At 34.3% G+C, this 20,697-nt stretch overlaps 1 protein-coding gene across 1 annotated transcript in view; it reads right to left on the bottom strand.

Annotated features, from left to right (window-relative positions):
- The window catches only part of FSIP2 (fibrous sheath interacting protein 2), an 87,916-nt gene that overhangs the window by 64,729 nt on the left and 2,490 nt on the right, over positions 1 to 20,697 (bottom strand). The window contains exons 3-8 of the mRNA XM_032479887.1: positions 19,047 to 19,208; positions 18,294 to 18,383; positions 17,073 to 17,212; positions 15,817 to 15,958; positions 15,208 to 15,318; positions 8,440 to 8,566 (exon numbers count right to left, since the gene is read on the bottom strand). Coding sequence (XP_032335778.1) covers positions 8,440 to 8,566; positions 15,208 to 15,318; positions 15,817 to 15,958; positions 17,073 to 17,212; positions 18,294 to 18,383; positions 19,047 to 19,208 — 772 coding nt within the window. The remainder of the gene's footprint in view (positions 1 to 8,439; positions 8,567 to 15,207; positions 15,319 to 15,816; positions 15,959 to 17,072; positions 17,213 to 18,293; positions 18,384 to 19,046; positions 19,209 to 20,697) is intronic.

The raw sequence follows: 20,697 nt of genomic DNA, 5'->3' as shown, positions 1-20,697 counted from the left end.
CCCAGTAGACTATGCTGTAGAAATGGGAAAGGTGAAAAGGCATATGCACACTACTGTTCATAGCAACAGTATTTATAATAGCCAAGACATGAAAATAACCCAAGTGCCATCAACAGATGATTGGCTTAAGAAGATGTGGCATGGGTATGGGTGTGTGTGTGTGTGTGTGTGTGTGTGTGTGTGTGTGTGTGTGATGGAATATTACTCAGCCATAAAAAGAATGAAATATTGCCATTTTCAGTAACGTGGATGGACCTAGAGAATATTATACTTAGTGGAATAAGACAGAGACAAATACTATATGGTATCACATGTAGAATATAAAAACATCATACAAATGAATCTACACAAAACAGAAACAGACTCAGACTTATAAAACAAATTTATCATTATCAAAGGGGAGAGCAATGAGGGAGAGACAAATTAGGAGTATACAGGATTAACAGATACAAACTACTATTCATAAAATAGATACATTAACAAAGAATTACTATATAGCACAGGGAACTACAGTTAATATCTTGTAATAACCTATCATGGACTATAATCTACAAAAAATAACTGAATCATTATGCTGTATACCTGAAACTAATGCAATATTATGAATCAACTTTCTTCAACAAAAAATAAATTTTCTAAGGAAATGCAATTTTCTAAGGAAATTTCTAAGGAAATTTATTTCTAAAAAATAAATTTTCTAAGGAAATGAACAACAAATGTTGGAGAAGTAAAACTGCCAAATTTCTAGACTTACTATAAAGCTACAGTAATTAAGAGAATCCTGTATTCACATAAGGACAAACAGACCAATAAAACAGAAGATCATGTCCAGAAAAAGTTCCAACTATGTATGACCACTTTATCTTTTCAAAGATGCCACTGAAACTTAATGGTGCTGAAACAACTGAATGTGTACAAGATAAGCTTGGATAATCCTATCTTCTCAGATGGCAAAAAAGCTAACAAAAATCACTACAGTTGTGTCAAAGAGGACTCAAGAGTTACCTTCAAGGGGCTGTCACTGGCCAGAGCTGTCACAATTTCAGCATTAATAAGCACAATAATAGCAATGAATTTAAGCACATCGCATTTACATAAATCTGAATTCATAATACAAAACTAACTGCTCAACCAACAATTCCTCATTTTGAAAACTGATAAATGACGACAAAATATTAAGCAACAGTCTATTTTTCCTAAGTATCTTGTACCACAGTGTAACCAAATAGTAGTTGAGGGAAAGTTTCTTTTTATTAGACATTCTAGCTAATTCATGAAGAAGGAATGATGGCATTAAACTATCCCAATTTTGCAACCCCTAATTAACTCACAGATCAAGCCCTTGAACATAAATGGCTACTAATGTCACAAAGAGAAAGACAATGAGATATTATATGCCTCCTGATGGAAAGACACACCACCATCTATGAATCAGTCTTGCTAAAGAAACTGAACCTGAAAGTGTATAGATCTAACTAATACTTTACAGGAAATACTGAAGAAATAACAGAAGCCATATAGATGTAATCAGCAAAAGTTCAGTCTCTGAGGAACTCCACAGGACAAACAACTCAGTTTCTTCAACAAATAAACTGTAATTTTAAAAAAGAGGAGGGAAGGAGGAAAGAAGAAGGATATATGGAAGGAGAGCCTGTGGATTAAAAGAGACTCATTAAGACAAACTGTTACAGTATGTGTCAGTGTAGATTCAAAGTAACATCAAAATACTTTTGTGACATTTATGAGATTACTGGAAAACTGAATAATGATTAAATATTTGATCACATTAAAGAATTATTCATTTGTGCAATGTGATTATGGTATTCTGGTTACGCATTAAAAATAATCCTTATCTTTTAGGTGCATATTGACATACTGATGGATGAAACAGTATGTGTGGGGTGTGCTTTAAAACAATATGGCAGCAGAGAGAAGTTGAGGGCACAGACAAAACAAAATTGTCCATGAGCTTCTGAAGCTGAAAGATAGGCACATAAGGATTCTGTTGGTTTTTGCTTATGTATAAAATGTTTGATGAGAAAAACCAAAAAAAGTCATTAACAAAATTATGGAAATACTTTCCACAAATAAGACAAAAGATTGTCTTTGCTGTATCTAAGAGAATATCTCATATAAATGAACCTCACATAAAATGTAACAAAATACACAAACAATAAGGTATACATTTTATTATATTTAAGAAATTCTGTATATCAAAGGATAAAAATAGAAACAAATCACAAATTGGAAGAAGATATTTGCTATACCATATATATATATATATATAAAACAGATGAATGTCTGACAAAAAAAAATCTTTCAAACTCATAAGAAAAATAACCCAGTAGGAAAATAAAGAGATCTGAAAACAGTTTCTCAGAAGAGGGAACATGACGCACAAATCCCATATTGAGGCATATAATCCCTAGAGAATCTCGTCCATGAGTACCAGGAGATATGTATAGAATGTTCAGTGCAATACTGTTCAAATAACAGATACTTCCACCAAAAGAAAAACAGATATAAAAATTGTGGTATATTCACACAATGGGATAGTCACACCGTGGGACAGGGTTAGTAGTGAAATGAAGTAAAATATCAGGTAACACATAGATAGAACTTTAGAAACAAAATGCTGAGTGTAAAAAATAAGTCACATAAGACTGTATATAATATCATATCAGTTACATTAAACATCAAAACCATGGAGAACACAATGAAAAGGAACAACAGTTTTAAGGTTTTGGCAGAAAAAACCTGACAATTTACCATTCTATATCAAGTGTAAACAGTATCACTCAAGAATCAAAGTAAAATAAAAATATTCTTAGATGAAGGAAAACTCAGATAATTCAGTTCAAGAAAATCTGTTCTCAAAGAGATGCTAAGGGAAGTTCTATAGACTGAAGGAAAACGATACCAGAAAGAAATCTGGGACCAGAAACATCTGAAGTGCACAGGCAACCAAAATGTTAACTATTTGAACAAATATAATAGACTGTTCTTTCCCTATTTAGCCACTTGAAATAATGATTACTTTGTCTGAATGGGTGTTTGATGTACGTAGATGTAATACATAAGATACCCAAACAAAGGGGAGAGGGATAAGGAGACACTTATAGTTGTAAGGTTTCCATGTTCCACTAAAGCGGTAGAATATTTAGTTAGAGTTGACTGTGCAAAGATAACTAAGTAAATTCTTACCTAGAACAATCACTAAAAAAAATCTGTAAAAGAGACATAATAAAAACAATAGTCATGGACAACTGGAAATCAAATTATAAAGATACCATGTACAATAGTACCAAAAATGAAGCACTTATGTATAAATATAACACAAGATTTCTATGCTGAAAACTACAAAATACTTATGAACGAAATCAAGGACAATCTAAACAAATAGAAAGAGACGCCATGTTTATGAATGGGAAGATCCTGTATAGTAAACATTTCTTTTCTCCTTAAATCTATCTATAGATTGATTTAATATACTTCATTCAAAACTCCTGGCATAATTTTTGAAGAAAAGCTAATTATAAAATTTATATGGAAAAGGCTAATGAATTAAAACAGCCATAAAAAGTCTGAGGAAAAATAAAGTTGATGGAATTATGCTAATTCATTTTAAGACAATAATAAGCTACAGTAATCAAAGACAGTGCAATCTGAGCAAAGGGACACCCAGAGAATCAGAAACAGAAGCAGACACACAGAGCAATCAGGAACAGAAAATGAAAAGGCAAGTCACAGATAAGAGAAAATACTTGCAAATAATATACCTAAAAAAGACTTCTATTCAGAATATATAAATAACTCCCAAAACTCAACAGTAGGAAAACTATCCAATTACAAATGAGCAAAAAGCTTCAGCAGATACTTCACCAAGAAGGATTTACAAAAGGCAAACAGCATATGAAAATATATTATTAGCCATCAGGGAAATACAAATGAAAACCACAGTGAGATTACCACTATGTCTATCAGAATGACTAAATAAAAATTACTGATAATAACAATGTTTGCAAGGATGCATGGCAAATGGATCTCTTGTGCATTACTAATTGGAATGGAAAATGTTATAGCCACTCTGGAAAACAGTTGGGCAGTTCTTTATAAACTTAAATATACACAACAATCCCTTGTTCACATAAAAAGCTTACTACAAATGCTTCTAATCTTTCTATTCATAATCACTAATATCTGGAAATGGCCAAATATCCTTCAAATGATACATGCATAAACAAACTCTGGTGTATAATACACACATAATGGAATACTACTCAGCAATAAAAAGGAGTAAACTTCTGACAAAAAATTTGAATAAATTTCAAAGGCATAATGCTGAGTGAAAGGAGTAATTATCAAAAGGTCAAATACCATTAATCTGATTCCATTTATAAGGCATTCCCCAAAGGAAAAAGATAGATACTGATACAGAATACATCAGTGACTGCCTGGGGTTATTAGCAGGAGGGAGAAAGGTGTCACGGCAGGACATTTTTGGACTGTTGGGGATGTTCTTATGTGATTGTGGTAGAAGTCATGCAAATACATATGTGTGTTAAAATTCATGCAATTAGACAAAAAAATTCCATTTTGATTTAGGGTAATTTAGAAATAAAAATAAATTACCTCAGGATTTCTTTTTTTTTTTTTTTGAGAGTGAAAAAATAGAGTCAAGATCAGAAGCAAGCCTACAGAGAATTCAGGGTTCTGCACTCTGCTTGAAGAATTGACAACTACAAAACGTGAGGCAAACTGCCCATAAGAGTGTAAAGGCTGTGACACTGTATGGAGTTTATACTTGGCTCAACAGTGAAATGGATACTAAAGAGGTTTGATTATGGTGGAGGGGGAAGAGGGGTACTTTTGATAATACATAACGAACTGTGATGTCACTAGTGTACATTTCTAAAACTCACAAAGAAGACAGAATGATTCACATGTCATTCTCTTAGAACAGAAAGTAGAAATAGACCCCCTCCCCTCAGTTATGTATCAATATAGTTTCAGAATTCATATTTTAATGGAATACATTTCCCAGCTATGCTTAATTAAATTTAGTTTTGATCCTTGCAGTTATCACAGATAGACTGGTACCCTGATGAAGCTGAAAATATTTTCCATCTACCCCCACTTCCTCCAATATCACTGAGATTTTTTTTGACCAATTTGGCCTGCATTAAACACTGGAGTTTTAGAAGATCTTTCTGCGTGAGACTGAGAATTTAGTTTTATTGTCTACATTTAGTAGGTGTGCAGCTGGTGTTGTCATAATTTTACGTGTTGTATTAACTCTTTGGTGTTTTATAAAAAAGCATTAGATTTTAAAAATGGGAGCTTAGAGCTGAATTAACTTCACCTCAGCAGTGCTGAGTGGAAGACAGCCTCAGCTAAGGCAAGCCTGTTTTCCCCCAGAGACTTTATGAGACTAATGAAACTTTATGTTCGAGGAAGATTTTAAACTTTTTATTTAGAATTTAACTGATAAAGACAAAGGGATTTAACTTTTACACTTTTTCCCTGAAAATTTAATATGTGAGAAGAATTCATATTGTTCAATTTTTAACAGTCTCATACTTTTGATAGTATGTTATTTGCAAGGTATTTATGCTGTCGTTTGGGTTCCTGGGATAAAACAGTGAGCTCTAATAGACAACATAAAGTAACACAGTATGAGATAAACAATAAAGTGATATTTCAATGGAGTTTACAGGGGGGTTAGAGTTAATGTATTTAATTTCTGACCTGCTTCAGAGTTTTCTAAAATCATTTTGAGCATTAAAAATTATTTTGCAATTTGTTATGTTTCACGCATTGCTCATTTAACAGCAACAGACTCATCATTTATTTTTTCTAAAATGATGATATAATAACTTCAAAACACTAAATCAGCGACTAGAGATCAAATTCTGGCAGCAATAGAGGTTGTATCACTGTTGGTAAGCATCACTCTAAATCAGTCATTTGACAACAAAGAACGGAGGAATTATCTGCATTTAAGCAAAAGAGGCCATCCAAACTCAGTCTTTCACAAAATACTATTAGTATTTCTTATCACAATATTCAATTACCATATGCTCCCTTACTTGTTTTCTGGTCACCAGCAGAGTAAACTAACTTTATGTCATCAGAAATCTTCTTTTTCTTCTTTGGAGAATAATAAGCTTAAAGAAATAAAATAAATTTTTTTTTTCACCAGTGGTGATGACAGATTTACCCAAGATAGACTCTCTTTTCATTACCAAGAGGAAGTGAACCATGTGCTAATTTATATGCAAGTTTGCTGGGAAGTACTGGATAAGATGGAGGCATGTGCAATGGGAAAAAAGACAATTACCTTCAAATATTATCCCTTCAAGTTAAAAGATATACCCACAAGGATGGAATTTTCTTCTCTTTCTTCAGAGAGAAAAGCTAGCCGTAGCCCAACAGTAACATGTCATTTCCTCTGTGTAGAGATGGATACCAACATAGCTATTGGCTGGAGATCCACCAGCCCACAGTGATGACTGCAGTTTCTGAATGTGCCTCTTAGTCTGGCATAAGCAATCATATACACATTCCTCCTTACAGTTCCTGTGTCTAACCGTTTAGGAAGACAAAAGATCCTTACAGCATGGGCGCTCAATGGGTTTTCATTAAAGCTGTCAAATGTGACAGTGATGTGTCTTCTCATTGGAGAAGATTAACCCAGTATTCCTTTCCTCTCTTATTCTCTGTCCCTCTGGAAGCTGTCTACTTAATGGAGGATGATAGCATTACTATAGAGGCATAATTCAATTTCACTTGTGAAATAGATATTCTGTCACCTTGTAATATAAATTAAATTCATTTGTATCCCACTTCTTCAAAAAAGTGGATCTGAGGTAACAAATGTTTAAGATGTCTACTTGAAACTCTACTGCAATTAAATGAGAAAGTTAACAGTTGTTGATGTAGGCAGGGATCAGCTAGTTCATTCAGCAACCATATATTTAGTACATATACACACAGTACCAGGTGCTGTGTGAACACAAAGGTGGGAATTACAGTATCACACATAATTAAGATAGTGGGAAGTATGAATAGTGTATTAAGAATAATACAACCTACTACAGGGATTCAAAGGAGAGGTATCTTCCAATTACACTTACTAAGAAAGATTTTTCATAGTGTTATTTACCATGACGCTTAAAGAATTGTAGGATTTGGATAGATGGACAGTGAACACGTCATCCCAGACTAGAAACTTAAAGAGAGGCACAGGATTATAAAAGTTAACTTGTGTTTTAGGAATGGTCAGTAGTCTCATTTGACTGAATAAAGAGTGCTAACTATGGGCTAGAACTTGTGGGCTCTTTATGGGAATTCTCTTTGATCTCAGATGATGAAAGTGTTGTTCAAAGAGGTTAAGTAGTTTACATGGCTAGAAAATGGTAAAGCAGGACTTGGACTTCAGTGGTTTGGTTCCACAACCTATGCACTTCACCCCTAGATCACAGCGGACTTCTTCAAGGAGGTAATATGAAATAAAGTTAGGTTTGGGTTGGAACTTAGATGGTGATTAAGGCCTAAGATGTCTGAGCTTCATTTGAGAGGTAATGGGGATCTTTAAGTTTTGGGACCAGGAGAAGAAACCATTAGAACAGAATTTTAAGTGTAATTAGGTAGCAGTGGAGGCAATGGATTTGAGGTAGGTAAAAATAAGTGCCAATGGAGACTGACAAAGGGAGGCTCTCACCTAGAAATTGGATTGATGGGACAGATACAGGATTGATGAGATGCTATGATAAATGCATGGAAGACGTTCTTTCCTCATACACATGATCACAGATAATTAAAAGAAGTCTGCATTTTTGTATTCTGGCTATGAAATTTTAATTAATATCATTAATTAATTTAATAACTCCTATGATAGTCTTATAATGTTAAAAATCAAAAGATGCTAGTAGATATTGGGCATAGCAAACTCATGACTTGATGTTCCTCCTTTAAACTTCCTTTATTTCTTCCTTTTTAAACTCTCTTCATTCCTTTCCCTCTTTCTCTACCTCCTTTTCTTCTTCCCTTTGTTCTTTTCTGATACTGTCTATGCTTCATGGCTGGTAAGATAGTAGAATACCATGTTGGTGTGCAATAGCAATTATCTTCAGACAAGTTTTTAAAGTTTCAGTAGCAAAAAATACATTATTTTAAATATAGGGAAGTTAGTTAGAACTGCAGTATAGACAAGCTTATCTGCTGAACCACTTGATAAAATTATTTTAGTTTGTTTTAATTTTTACATATATGCCTACTTTTCAAATTGAACTGTAATATGGAAATGCCTAGAACCCTGCCCTGGCACAAAGCAGCTAGAAAGCCTAAGTAAACGCAGTTTTGTTAAAAAAAAAAAAATTACTTAAATATACAGACAAGCACTTTCTACACACCCACTTTAGCTCTTAATGTACTCACCTTCATAACATGGTCCATCTTGTTCTTTGTAATCAACTATATTTTTCCTCATCTCTTCTCTTTTAATGCCATTGTCTTGCATTTTTTGTAAATGATAAGCCATTTTTTTCTCTAGAAGGGCCTGTTTCTAAAATATTAAGAAAGTATATTGGTTAACATCAACTTGCTGTTTAGAAATGCAAAATAAATATTTAACATGTGACAGTATGTTGGAAATGAGGAGTTATTCCGATCTTGTGACTTGTAAGGTTATTCTGAGTACAAACTTGGAAAGGTGGTAAGGGATAAATTTCCATATGTGGTCAAACATTAAGAATACATTTAACCCTCAGATGCCATATACCTCAGGGAACTAGTCCAGTTTCAGTTCACACAGAGTCTCTTAATTCATAAGCTCTTCTGGTGAGTTTAGGCAATTTCTAAGTCATCTTCAGTTGGAGGATTCCTTAACCAAAAGTTACTCAGGCCTCCCACAGGTAAACGTAGTATCATACATGAAATATGGCTTCTCTTTGTAGATCTCTGGGCTAATACTGACACTGAATGTACCAAAAATGAGATAACTGAACAGAGGAAAACTCAGAAGTCCTCAGTAAATTACCTAGAGTAGTTAGTGAGAGAATGAATCAGTACATGTATGTGAGGAAACTACCCAAGGCCAAAGATAGGACCATCCCAAAGGACTCAAGAAAACAGTACCTGGCACCTACCAATAATGCCTATCCTCACCAGCCACCCCAGAGAAATTTCAGGGCAATGAGTTAAGTACTAGAATAGGTCTTGCCTTAGTAGTGGGGAATAACTAGTCCCAGATTAAATATGGCTCTGGCCCCATTAAAAAGCAAGACCTATAAAAAATCTAACCATTTCCAAAGTATCTACGTCCAAGAAAAAAAGCTAAAGAATATCTTTAAAAAGCTGGAAATATTCAGCACACAAAAAATAAAATTCACAATACGTGGCGTACAAAGGACACCAAACATATAAAGAAGCATGGAAGTATGATCCATAAAATCAGTAATCAATCAAAAATGACCCAGAAATAATACAAATGTTAGAATTAAACATACAAACATTAAAATAGATAACATAACTGCATTCCACACATTTTCAAGGAAAACAAGAGACATCAAAGATATAAGAAGGGCCAAAATCAATTTTTTAAAAAAAAGTGTGAAGAAGAGCAATGCAATGGATGCATTAATGACAGAGTAGACACTGCAGTGGAAGAGATTAACTAACATGTATTCAGGAAAAGAAACCATCCAAAAAGGAATACTGACAGAAAAAAATTACAAAATGAGGGGGGGGTGTGACCCTGCACCAAGAAGACGCTCGAGCTTCCAGAATGTCTGGCTTTGAAGGTCAGCAGGACTTGCATGTGGGAGACCCAGAGGGCTACAGGAAACAGTGTCTCTGCTCTTAAAAAGCACATGCAAACCTCACAAGCTCTGAGTCCCAGCGCAGAGCCAGTAAGTTGAAAGAAGCCTGGATCAGACCAACATGCTCATTCTGGAGAGACTCCTGGAGAGGCAGGAGGCAGCGGGCAGTTCCTCTGGGGAAGAGATGCTGGTGGCAGCCATTTTTGGAGGCTTATTCTACTATGAGGGCCCTGGTGCTGGCAAGTCCCATTCTGGAGCCCTCCCTCTAGATTATGAGCACTGTGGGATGATCTGCCCACCTGGGCCATACAACCAGCTGCAATGGGACCCAACACCTCCCAAAAGGAAGCTGGCACCTGCCCCAGCCAGCACAGGCCCCACAGCCAACACAGTCATAGGGACATGCCCTGCCCACCAATGGGCTGGTAACAGACATGAGATGCCCTGAGCCATGTAACCAGCTGCACCAGGACCCAGCCCTTCCTACTACTGGGCAGGCAGCCATCATATGAGGCAGGGCCTGACAGTCATCCAGACCAGGAGCTAGTTCTTCCTATCAGAGCACCCAAATAGTCAGCCCTGCCACAGAAGAAGCAACAGAAGGGATCATGCAGCCCCCAGAGGGGACACCTCCATAGCACATAGCTCTCATGACCAGAGGGGAATGTGCTGCTGAGCTAGACAGGATGTCACCTACTTAAGGACGCTTCTTCAAGATTGGGGAATGTAACCAACCTACCTAATGTATAAAAGTAAACAAAGAATTAGGCAAACAGAGGAATATGTTCCAAACAAAGACAAAACTTCAGAAAAAGAACTAAACAAAGTAGAGATAAGCAATCTATCTGATAAAGAGTTCAAAGTAATGATAATAGATACTCAAAACTCAGAAGATGTATGAACACAGTGAGAAGTTTAACAAGAGTTAGAAAATGTACAGAAGAATAAAACAGAGCTGAAGAATATAGTAACTGAAATAAAAAGTACACTAGAAGGAATCAACAGTAGATTAGATGATACAGAGGAACAAATCAGTGAACTGGAAGGCAGAGTAGTGGGAATCACCCAAACAGAAAAAAAGAAAAAGAATTAAGAAAATAACAGTTTAAGACACCTCTGGACAACATCAACCGTACTACCATTTGCATGACAGGGGTCCAAGAAGGAGAAGAGAGACAGAAAGGGGCTGAGAACTTATTGGAAGAAATAATAGCTGGAAACTTCTCTAACCTGGGAAAGGAAACAGACATCCAAGGGCGTCCAAAAAGCATCCACACCAATACACATTACAATTAAATTGGAAAAATTTTTAAAAAGGAGGGAATTTTAAAAACAGCAGAAGAAAAGCAACTAGTTATGTGCAATGGAATTCCCGTAAAACTCTGAGTTAAGTTTTCAGCACAAATTTTGCATACCAGAAGGGAGTGGCAAGATACATTGAAAGCAATGAAAGGAAAAACCTTCAACCAAGAATACCTAGCAAGGCTATCATTCAAATTTGAAGGAGAGCTCGTGAGTTCTATAGACAAGCAAAAGAGTTCAGCACTGCTAAACTGGCTTTACAAGAAATGTTAAAGGAACTTCCCCAAGCAGAAAAGACAAGACCACACTAGAAATAAGAAAAATATAAAAGGGAAACTCTCACTGGTAAAGGTGAGCATACAGGAAAAGCAGTAGATCAACCACTTATAGAGCTAGTAGGAAAGTTAAAAGACAAAAGCAGTAAAAACATCTATATCCATGATAAGTAGTTAAAGGATACACAAAATAAAAATATGTAAAATATGATGTCAAAAACATTAAAAGTGGGAGAGTAAAAATGCAGGGTTGCCAGAATGCATCTGAATGCAAAAGATCATCAACAAAGATAACCGTCTTAATATATAGGTTTTTTACACATGAACATCATGGTAACCACAAATCAAAACTTATAATAAACCACACACAAAAGATAAAGAAATCAAAACATAACATTAAAGACATTCATCAAATCATAAAGGAAGAGAACAAAAGAATAAAAGAATGAAAAGGAACTACCAAAACAACCAGAAATCAATGAACAAAATGGCAGTGAGTACATACATATCAATAACTACTTTGAATGTAAATGGACTAAATGTTCTGATCAAAAGACAGCAGCTGAAAGGATACAAAAACAAGACCCATAAATATGTTGCTTATAAATGACTAACTTCAGACACAGACTGCAACTGATGGAATGGAAAGAGGTACTCCATACAAGAGTTAGGGTAGAAATACCTATATCAGACAAAACAGACTTTAAAACAGACTGTAATAAAAGACAAAGAAGGATATTACACAATGATAGCAGGATCAATCCAAAAAGGTGTAACAATTATAAATATCTGCATACCCAACAAAGGAGCACCTAAATACATAAAACAAATATTAACAAACATAAAGGGAGAAATTGACAGTAACACAGTAATAGTAAAGGACTATAACACTCCAATTACGTCAACAGCTAGATCATCCAGACAGAAACTCAATAAGGAAACAATGGCCTTAAATGACAAACTAGACTAGATGGACTATAGATAGGTAGGTAGGTAGATAGACAAATATGACAGACAGATAAAACATTCCATCCAAAAGCAGCAGAACACATTCTTTTCAAGTGCACGTGGAACAGTCCCCAGGATAGATCACACATTAGGCCATAAAACAACTCTGAGTAAATTTAGGATGACTGAAACCATATAAAGCATCTTTTTCCAACCACAATGAAATTAACTACAAGAAAGAAAAAAACTGCAAAAAACCAAGAACACGTGGAGGCTAAACAATATGCCAGGAAACAATCAAATGGTCACTGAAGAAATAAAAAATTAAAAAATACCTGCAGATAAAAGAAAGTGGAAACACAATTGATCCAGAAATCAATGGGACATAATAAAAGCAGTTCTAAGAAGGAAGCTTATAGTAAGACTAAGTAAGTATAGAGGATATTATACTAAGTGAAGCAAGTCAGAGTAAGATAAATACGGAATGATCTCACATATAGAATCTGAAAAATAAAATTAAAAGTCAGATACAGAGGAGAAATAGTGGTTTCCAAAAGGGAGAGGGTGAAGAGTGGGTGAAACAGATGTAAGGAATTAAGAGGTGTAAATGTCAAGTTATATAATAAATAAAACACAAGCATATAATATACAGCATAGGGAATATGATCAATAATATTAAGATAACTTTTTATGAGGACAGAGGATTACTAAACTTCCTGTAGTGATAATTTTATAATATATGAAAATATCCAATCATTATGTAATATACTTGAAACTAGCTTAATTTTGTACATTGACTATATTTCAATATCAAAATATTATGAAATTAAAAGCATATCAGTGAGGTCTGGTACAACGTCGAGGAGCCTAATATGTCTGTAGAGAGATGAGACAGAACAAAGGAAATATTTGATAATAATATCCACCACAATTGCTTCAATCGTATGTTATACTGGAGGTTCTAGTCAGTGCAATTAGGCAAGAAAAGGAAATAAAAAGGCATCCATGTTCAATGAGAAGAAGTAAAAACTACCTTTATTTTTATTGACATGATCATTTATGTAGGATATCAACTGGCATCTAGAAAAAAACTACCAGTGTTTTTATCAATACAAGATACAAGATAAATATTTTAAAATAATTGCTTCTATATCCTATCAAATAATCAGAATTTGAAATAAAAATACAATTTGCAATAGCATAAAATTATGAAATATCTAGGGATGAATCTATCAAAAGATGTGTAGGAGCTGTACACTTCAAATTAAAGTACATGGTAAGAAAAATAAAGTAAAATCTAATAAATGGAGAGAGGTATTTGATTCATGAGTCAGAAGACCCAGTATTATCAAGATACCTATTTTGCTCAAACTGTCCTACAGAGTCAATACAATTCCAAACAAAACAGCAGTTAAGATTTCTTGGCAGAAATTGAAAGATGATTTTTTAAATTAACATAAAAATGTAAAGGGCTTTGATTAACCAAACAACTTCAAAATAGAAAAACAAACTTGGAAAGCAAGCACTACAGATTTAAAGAATTATTAAACGTACAATAATCAAGACAGTATACAAATAGGTAAAAGAGCAGAAAGAGAGTCCAAAATTACACTAACACAACTTATTTTTGACAGAAGCAAAGACAAAATGTCAAAGAGTTTGATAACTCTGTAATGAAGCACCTATAGCAGTAGGCCATCACGCCTACTATCAGTGGTCACGCCTAATGGGTACTCTCAGGGCCAGAATTTGATCCACTGCACTAGATGTCACTAAAATCAGCCAGGACTACTTGACTAGTAAATGTTGTCAGGCAAAAAGTAAGAGGAAACCTGGGGCACTCTACTGCTCTCGAAACACAAAGATGCTTTCAGAGATGTCTGGAAACAAACAATAAAAGGCCAATTTGAAAAGAATTCCCACTGAAAAAAAGTGGTGAAAAAACTGAATACTGGAAAATAATAATTACAGTAAATTGGAATGTGCTGAGTTTGCCATATAAACAGTTAAGTCCCTGATAATACTAAAAGGTACATGCAACAAGGGTAGAATAAAAGATTATCAATACAGTTCAATTTCTAATACTTAACAAATTTCTATATAGCAGTATATATTGGTATAACCAAGTTATGTAAATCTTACACTTACATTTATTTATTGTTGACAATAAATAACCTAAAATGATTATTTAGATTACTCATATTATTTTAGACCAGTATTTATTGACATAGAGTTGTCAATGTTATCCTATTAAATGAAAAAGCAATCTATAAAACAGCCTGTAAGGTCTAATAATATCAGTTTATTTATTGGAATATGTAAATATTCATAGAAATGTTATGCAATTTGTATGTTTGTAGTTGTGTGTGTGTATATCAATACATTAATGGGGGGTGCTGGAATTACAAATGAATTTTCTTTCTCTTTATACTGATTTATACTTTAAATCATAAAATATTTTATATTATTTAAAATTAGAAACAGTTACTATAAAAAGAATTAACTGGTGGGGAAAAATTGACAACTTTCTCCAAGAAAAGCTGATTCTAAGAAAAACAATCAACTATGTCATTTTTTTCTATAGGAATCACAAGTGTAGTTTATGATATGAGAGATAAAATCAAAAGTAGTTATATCAAAAAAAGTAGTTAAATAATAAATAGGGAAGTATTTTTTATAGTATAGTCACAATATAATATGACTAAAATAGAGTAAACATTTTTAGAACTTTCAGTTTTGTATAATACACGTCAGTTGGGGTAACTGTTTCATCATCATCTCACAAAGTGAACTTTCAAAAATCAAAACTAGCAAAAGCTTGTCCTCAAATAGTCTCAATGAGAGATTAAAGCTCAGCCAACCTTTCTGTCACTCTCTTCTCTGCTTCTACGCCGCTGTTCCTCTATCCTAGCTTCTCTTTTAACATCTTCTCCGATCCTCATCAGGAGTAACATCTCTTTTGTCTTCCATTCCTAGAGAGCACAATGTGACTGTACTCAGTATTTACTCACAGTAAACCTCTGTATTTTTTCTACTACCAACAAGCAAGTTAAAACAAGTCAAGAGTCTAACAGAAATCAGGTCAAGTACGACTAAAGTTACACATTTGCTTTAAAATGGGTTTTCTTTACTGCACTTCTATCAGGAATACAAGGACGATTATTTTTAACCAGAGCTAAATTAAAAATGTTTTTGTTTCCACACTGAGGGCTACAGGAGTGTTAAACAGTGTCTAGTCACTTTTACCATCATCTCTTTAAAAGCAGACATTGGCTCATATGTAGTTGTGGTGTCAGCCTCATTATTTTATGTAACAACTTGCGTGTTAACAGCTGTGAAGAAAGATCAATGTGGGTAAATTATTTAGCTCTGAAATGACTTCAAGAAGTACGATGGACAGCTAAAATTATTTACAAATGAAACAATATATACAATTTTTCTCTCAATATTTTAAGTTTGTTATTTCTCACCTCTTCAATTTTTCTACGGAGGTTAAGTTTTCTTCTTGTGTATTCCCGCTGTCTTCTTTCTTCTCTATCCAACCGGAGTAGACGTTGCTCTTCTGCTGTGCGCTCAAGTTGTTCTAATTCCCTACTTACCATATCCAAGTATCTAAATAAAGATACAAATACAACTGAAGATGAATTGGGAGTTTCCTTTATGATGGCATCATCTGCTTAGATATTCCAAAACCACCTCCTTGCTTGCTTTTTATCTCTTGAGCTACAGGAATTTTACAGGTTTTCTATCAGCTCTTTTTATGGACTTTAAGCCAGCCTGACCCATGAACTCACTGTATTTCACTCATTATAGAAGTCTCCCTATGAGGTAATTATCTGCTGTTATGGCTAAGACAATGATGAAATGTGGAGCAGACTGGTAAAAAATCATTTTCCACAGTGTGTATTCACAACTCAGTAGGCTTAGAAATGTAAGTTTGTAAAGAAGGCTGAAATAACTGAAACACTGACTTCAAATACGGAAAAAAATCAGATTTGAATATCCTAAAATGTATGCTGAGTCCCTTGTAATTTATAAGGCCTTGAACAAACCTTCCATCTACAGTCTTGGTCCCTGGTATGTCAATATGTATTATGGAACTACTATGGAACGTAAGAGTCTGGTAATTCAGCCTAATTCCTAACCTTAATGGAGAAGGAAGAACAAGAACTATAAAATCTCTTCACCTCCTAAGAAATGGTCTTGACCACAGAAAGGTAATGATTGAATGAATGTAAGCAGATAATATCTAAACAGCTTTTACAGTTCTTTTAGAGATAATGCATAATTATATCAGTATTAGATGAAGTCATATAAAACTTCCTTTTCTGACTTTACTTAATTCCCTCAAACTTAATGCTGTCAGCCTTAAAGATGAACCAGTTAAAAATAAACTATTAGAGGCATGTGCTAAAGATACTTTCCCTCCATCTCCTACTATAGGAAGGATTTTGGATCTCATTTGTTCTTCAGTCACTAGATTGGATTACCTCTTGGATGCCCAGCAACACTACCTTCTCTGGTAGAAATTCCTCCTCATATCCTTGGCACCAAAGTTCCCAATTCCTATACCTCTTGGTCTCCCTTCCTCTCTATACTGAGGGCAACAGTGGAATTAAATAGTGTCTAGTACTTTAAAATTTCCTTCCTTCAATTCTTTATAGTATTTTCCAACTTACTTGGGTCCACAATATATACATAAAATATACATTAATTTCAGTCTTACCTCTGCCTTATTAATCGTTCCTGGTCCTTAACAGACTGGGTGCCTTCTTGCAACAACCAGTTTTGGAACTGTGCAACATTAGAATGTCCAGGTATTTGACTGTTTTCCTGCAGTTTATTCACTTGTTTTGAAAGCATTTTCTATTAAAAAAAAAGTGTGTATTACACACACACACACATATACACAGACATGTATATGTATGTATATACGTATATAAAAATTTTAACATTTTCCAGAAATAAAATTGTCTTTTGATATGCCTTTTCATATTTAGTATTTAATAAAATTCCCATACTCTGTAAGTAGCTAAATTTGTTTAACTGTATTTAAATCTATTTTGAATCCACTGCAGACATGGACAACTGAACTAAAGATTTCTCTCTCTGAAAATAAAAGATAAACACTTTTATTTTATTTTTCTACCCATTGTGAAGAAATTAAAATACCGAGGAAGTGGAAGAGAAACTCTAGGCACAGAGGAGGGAACGGGGGAAAAGATAAAATACTTAAAAGTATAGTAAAGTCTTTCTAATTTTTATACAATTCTCTTGACCTTAGAACATAGATTTGTAAAAGTACACCTATACACACTTTTCTCAGTTTTATCCAACTCTCTTGACTCTAAAACTTGAATTCACTCACGCACCTGTGCACTCAGGCACACACGTACACACACTCTTACACAGACTTTGAATCAAAATTTGAAAGGAAGTCACTATACCCACTCTATACCAAATCATTCCACTTCACCTTTAAGAACAACAATTTTTACTGAGTGAGCACATCTGCATGTGTGTGGGTACAAACATACATTGTACATGTTCTTTGAGTCATCTCTAGGATGTTGTAACTATTCATACTGTTCCTCTCCTGTTACTGAAGCTGTTTTGGCTTCCAGTTTAAGAATCTTGCTGCCACAACAGTCACTTCCTATTGGCTTCAGCTCAGGTAGGAGGGACACATCTGACTAGCAACTTAATTATGAAATTTTGTCAGCTACCACCAGCATATTAACAGATGACCTGGTCCTTTTCCCTTCCTTGGCCCAATACAGCAACCTCAAAATATTATTTATTCCTGATCTAAATTTTTACTTGGAAAAATTATTGAGTCTGTCAAAATTAAAGGTAAAATATTGTAAAACAAACAAAAACTTTGCATACAAACAAACTTTTCTTCCAAACCCTATGTAAAGAAACCAAATTTAAGTATTTAACTTACTTGTTCTCTTATATAGTTTCTTTCAAAGTCTAATTTTAAACTGGTAAGATACTGCCTGTACTTATTCAATTCCCTCAAGGTACATACAATCTAAAGAAAAAAACACAAAATTTTAACAAAATATATATAAATACAAATACTTTAAAATCATAGCACTTTCCAGTTGAAAAATACGAATAATATACCATTTGAAAACATTTTGGTAGAATAATAAATTGCTAACAACTTTGTAAGTAGTATCTCTCTGAAATTGTTAATCTATAGGAAATTGCTATCCAAAAAACATTACTTTATTAATATGACTCAGCCATGATAAGGGATGGAGCACAAACAATTGGAGTTATTAAAATAAAATACCAATAATAATTTTCAACCCCAATGAGAATAGAGTCTATCAAGCCTCTATCAGGCTGATTTTGCTAAGTTCTTAATTTGTCTTAAGTTTTTTGGAAGTATATGGGACATAATCCCTGACAAGCATACAGTACCATTAAAGACAAAGAAAGAAGACTATGATGTAGCTGGGAAAATTATATTTATATCCTCAAATTACTTGGTAATCATATTTTGACATTACAAAGAAAAAACATGAAGGAAGTAGTTTCTTTTAGAAACAACTGTTGTCTGATTTCCCTTGACACAAATACTGAGTAATTTATGGAATTTCCCATTAATGCATGATGAGGTAACAGAAGCAAGCTTATTTGGTTTTGGAGGTTTTCAATGATCAAAAAGAAGTAATTTTCAACCCACTTTATTATTGCTGGTAATGTAGCCACCTTTCTTTAATCTCCTCAGGATATCTTTACGCTTATGGTAGGCTCTTAAGTGTGGATCATGGAGACTTTTATATTGGTTTTCCAAAAGGTGACAATAAGGATCAGTCAGGTTAAAACCATAAGAAGGTCGAAAAAGCTGTAAACATAGATTCAAGCATAATACAAATGTACAATTAATGAATTTCACTTTTAAAATATCAACCTATTGAAATGACTAGATTGTTCATGAAAATAAAGCATGCAAGAAGAATGTGAAGTGGGGAAAGCCAGCAACTGCAAGATTTGGAATGGCAACATTTATTGTTTATCCCTACCTCTTTTCTTCACTGAACTCAATTATTCTAAAACCCATCCTCACTCAATTAATTCCTGCCCCATCTCCATCAGTCCCTGACCCAAAGCTATAGGAGAAAAGGAAAAGAAAGGAAATAGGATTAATTTGTTTTAATGCATAAAGCTAATACTAAGATTCTTCCTTTTCCTTCCCCCTCTTCCAGATTAAGGCACTGCATTTGAAGGATAAAGGGATAATATCAATTATCATTATTATAGCCCAATAATCTGAAAAAGAAGAAAAATTAAAATATTTCATAAACATTCATGGAAACAACTAGACAAAAAACAGTGAAAAGTAAAACTCAGATGTTAAAGACGATGGATTAGAGTTACTGTATTTTCAGGTCTTACCTAATCTAAGAAACCAAATGATTTCTGAGTGCTACAGTCAGGAAAACTTTAAAGTCTATACTATAAAGTTCAACATACTGAAGAACCAGTTAGAAAGGATACTAATAGGGACTGAGGTTTCTCCATATGTGTAAAGACCTTACATAATAAGGTCCTATGCAATAGCCATTAACACATAAAAAAGGAAAATATCAAGTAATAGTTTCTATATCCATTACCAGATGAGTTATTTAATCTCATTTGTAAATTAAAACATTACCAAAGAGAGAGTGTTTAATTTTTTTTGGTATGAGTACTTAGTCCATTTTTCAATAACAGGATGGTGATAATGAGTAATGGGGAACCCCTAATAGGGAAAAGGGAGGATGGAAGTATGTGTGGAAGTTGTCCAAATGTTGTGTTTGCATCCTATCTCTGTTTTTCTTTAGGTTTTCTTGGCCAGAACAACAGAAATTCAGTCTAAAGTAATGTCAAAGCAGGAACTGGCTCAAGGGAAAGGCAACTGGAATGTGTGGGAGATGTGACAATCCTGAGAGTACCTGCCCTGTTTGCAGGCATCCAATTCAATTTCTATGACCCCACACATTGTTCACCAATCCAGACCTGTCTGCGGGTACCAATTTGTGACCTCTGTGTTCAGTCTGGCAGTAGCCACTTCAGTCAGATTCTGACCACTCAGGAGCCTGGCTGGGTGGGACCCTAAAATGAACTCCCTCAAGGTAAATGTGAGGATGCTGTGTATTGTCAGTAAAGGGGCAACCTAGAGGAACCTGACAGGATGCTAGTGTTCCTTATCCATTTAAAAGCTTTCTTGGTAAGTTTCTGGCCTCTTGCTTAATACCAGACTGTAATCTCTTCCAAGGGGCCTAAGTCATAAAGTGGAATGCCTAATTACCAGTGTCTCCTTGATAAGGCAAATTAAAAAAAAAAAAAAAAAA

Source organism: Camelus ferus, chromosome 5, assembly GCF_009834535.1.
Source record: "Camelus ferus isolate YT-003-E chromosome 5, BCGSAC_Cfer_1.0, whole genome shotgun sequence".
In the NCBI taxonomy this organism is placed as follows: domain Eukaryota; kingdom Metazoa; phylum Chordata; class Mammalia; order Artiodactyla; family Camelidae; genus Camelus; species Camelus ferus.
The sequence above is the reverse complement of the archived record's forward strand: the minus strand, read 5'-3'. Positions and strand labels throughout refer to the sequence as shown.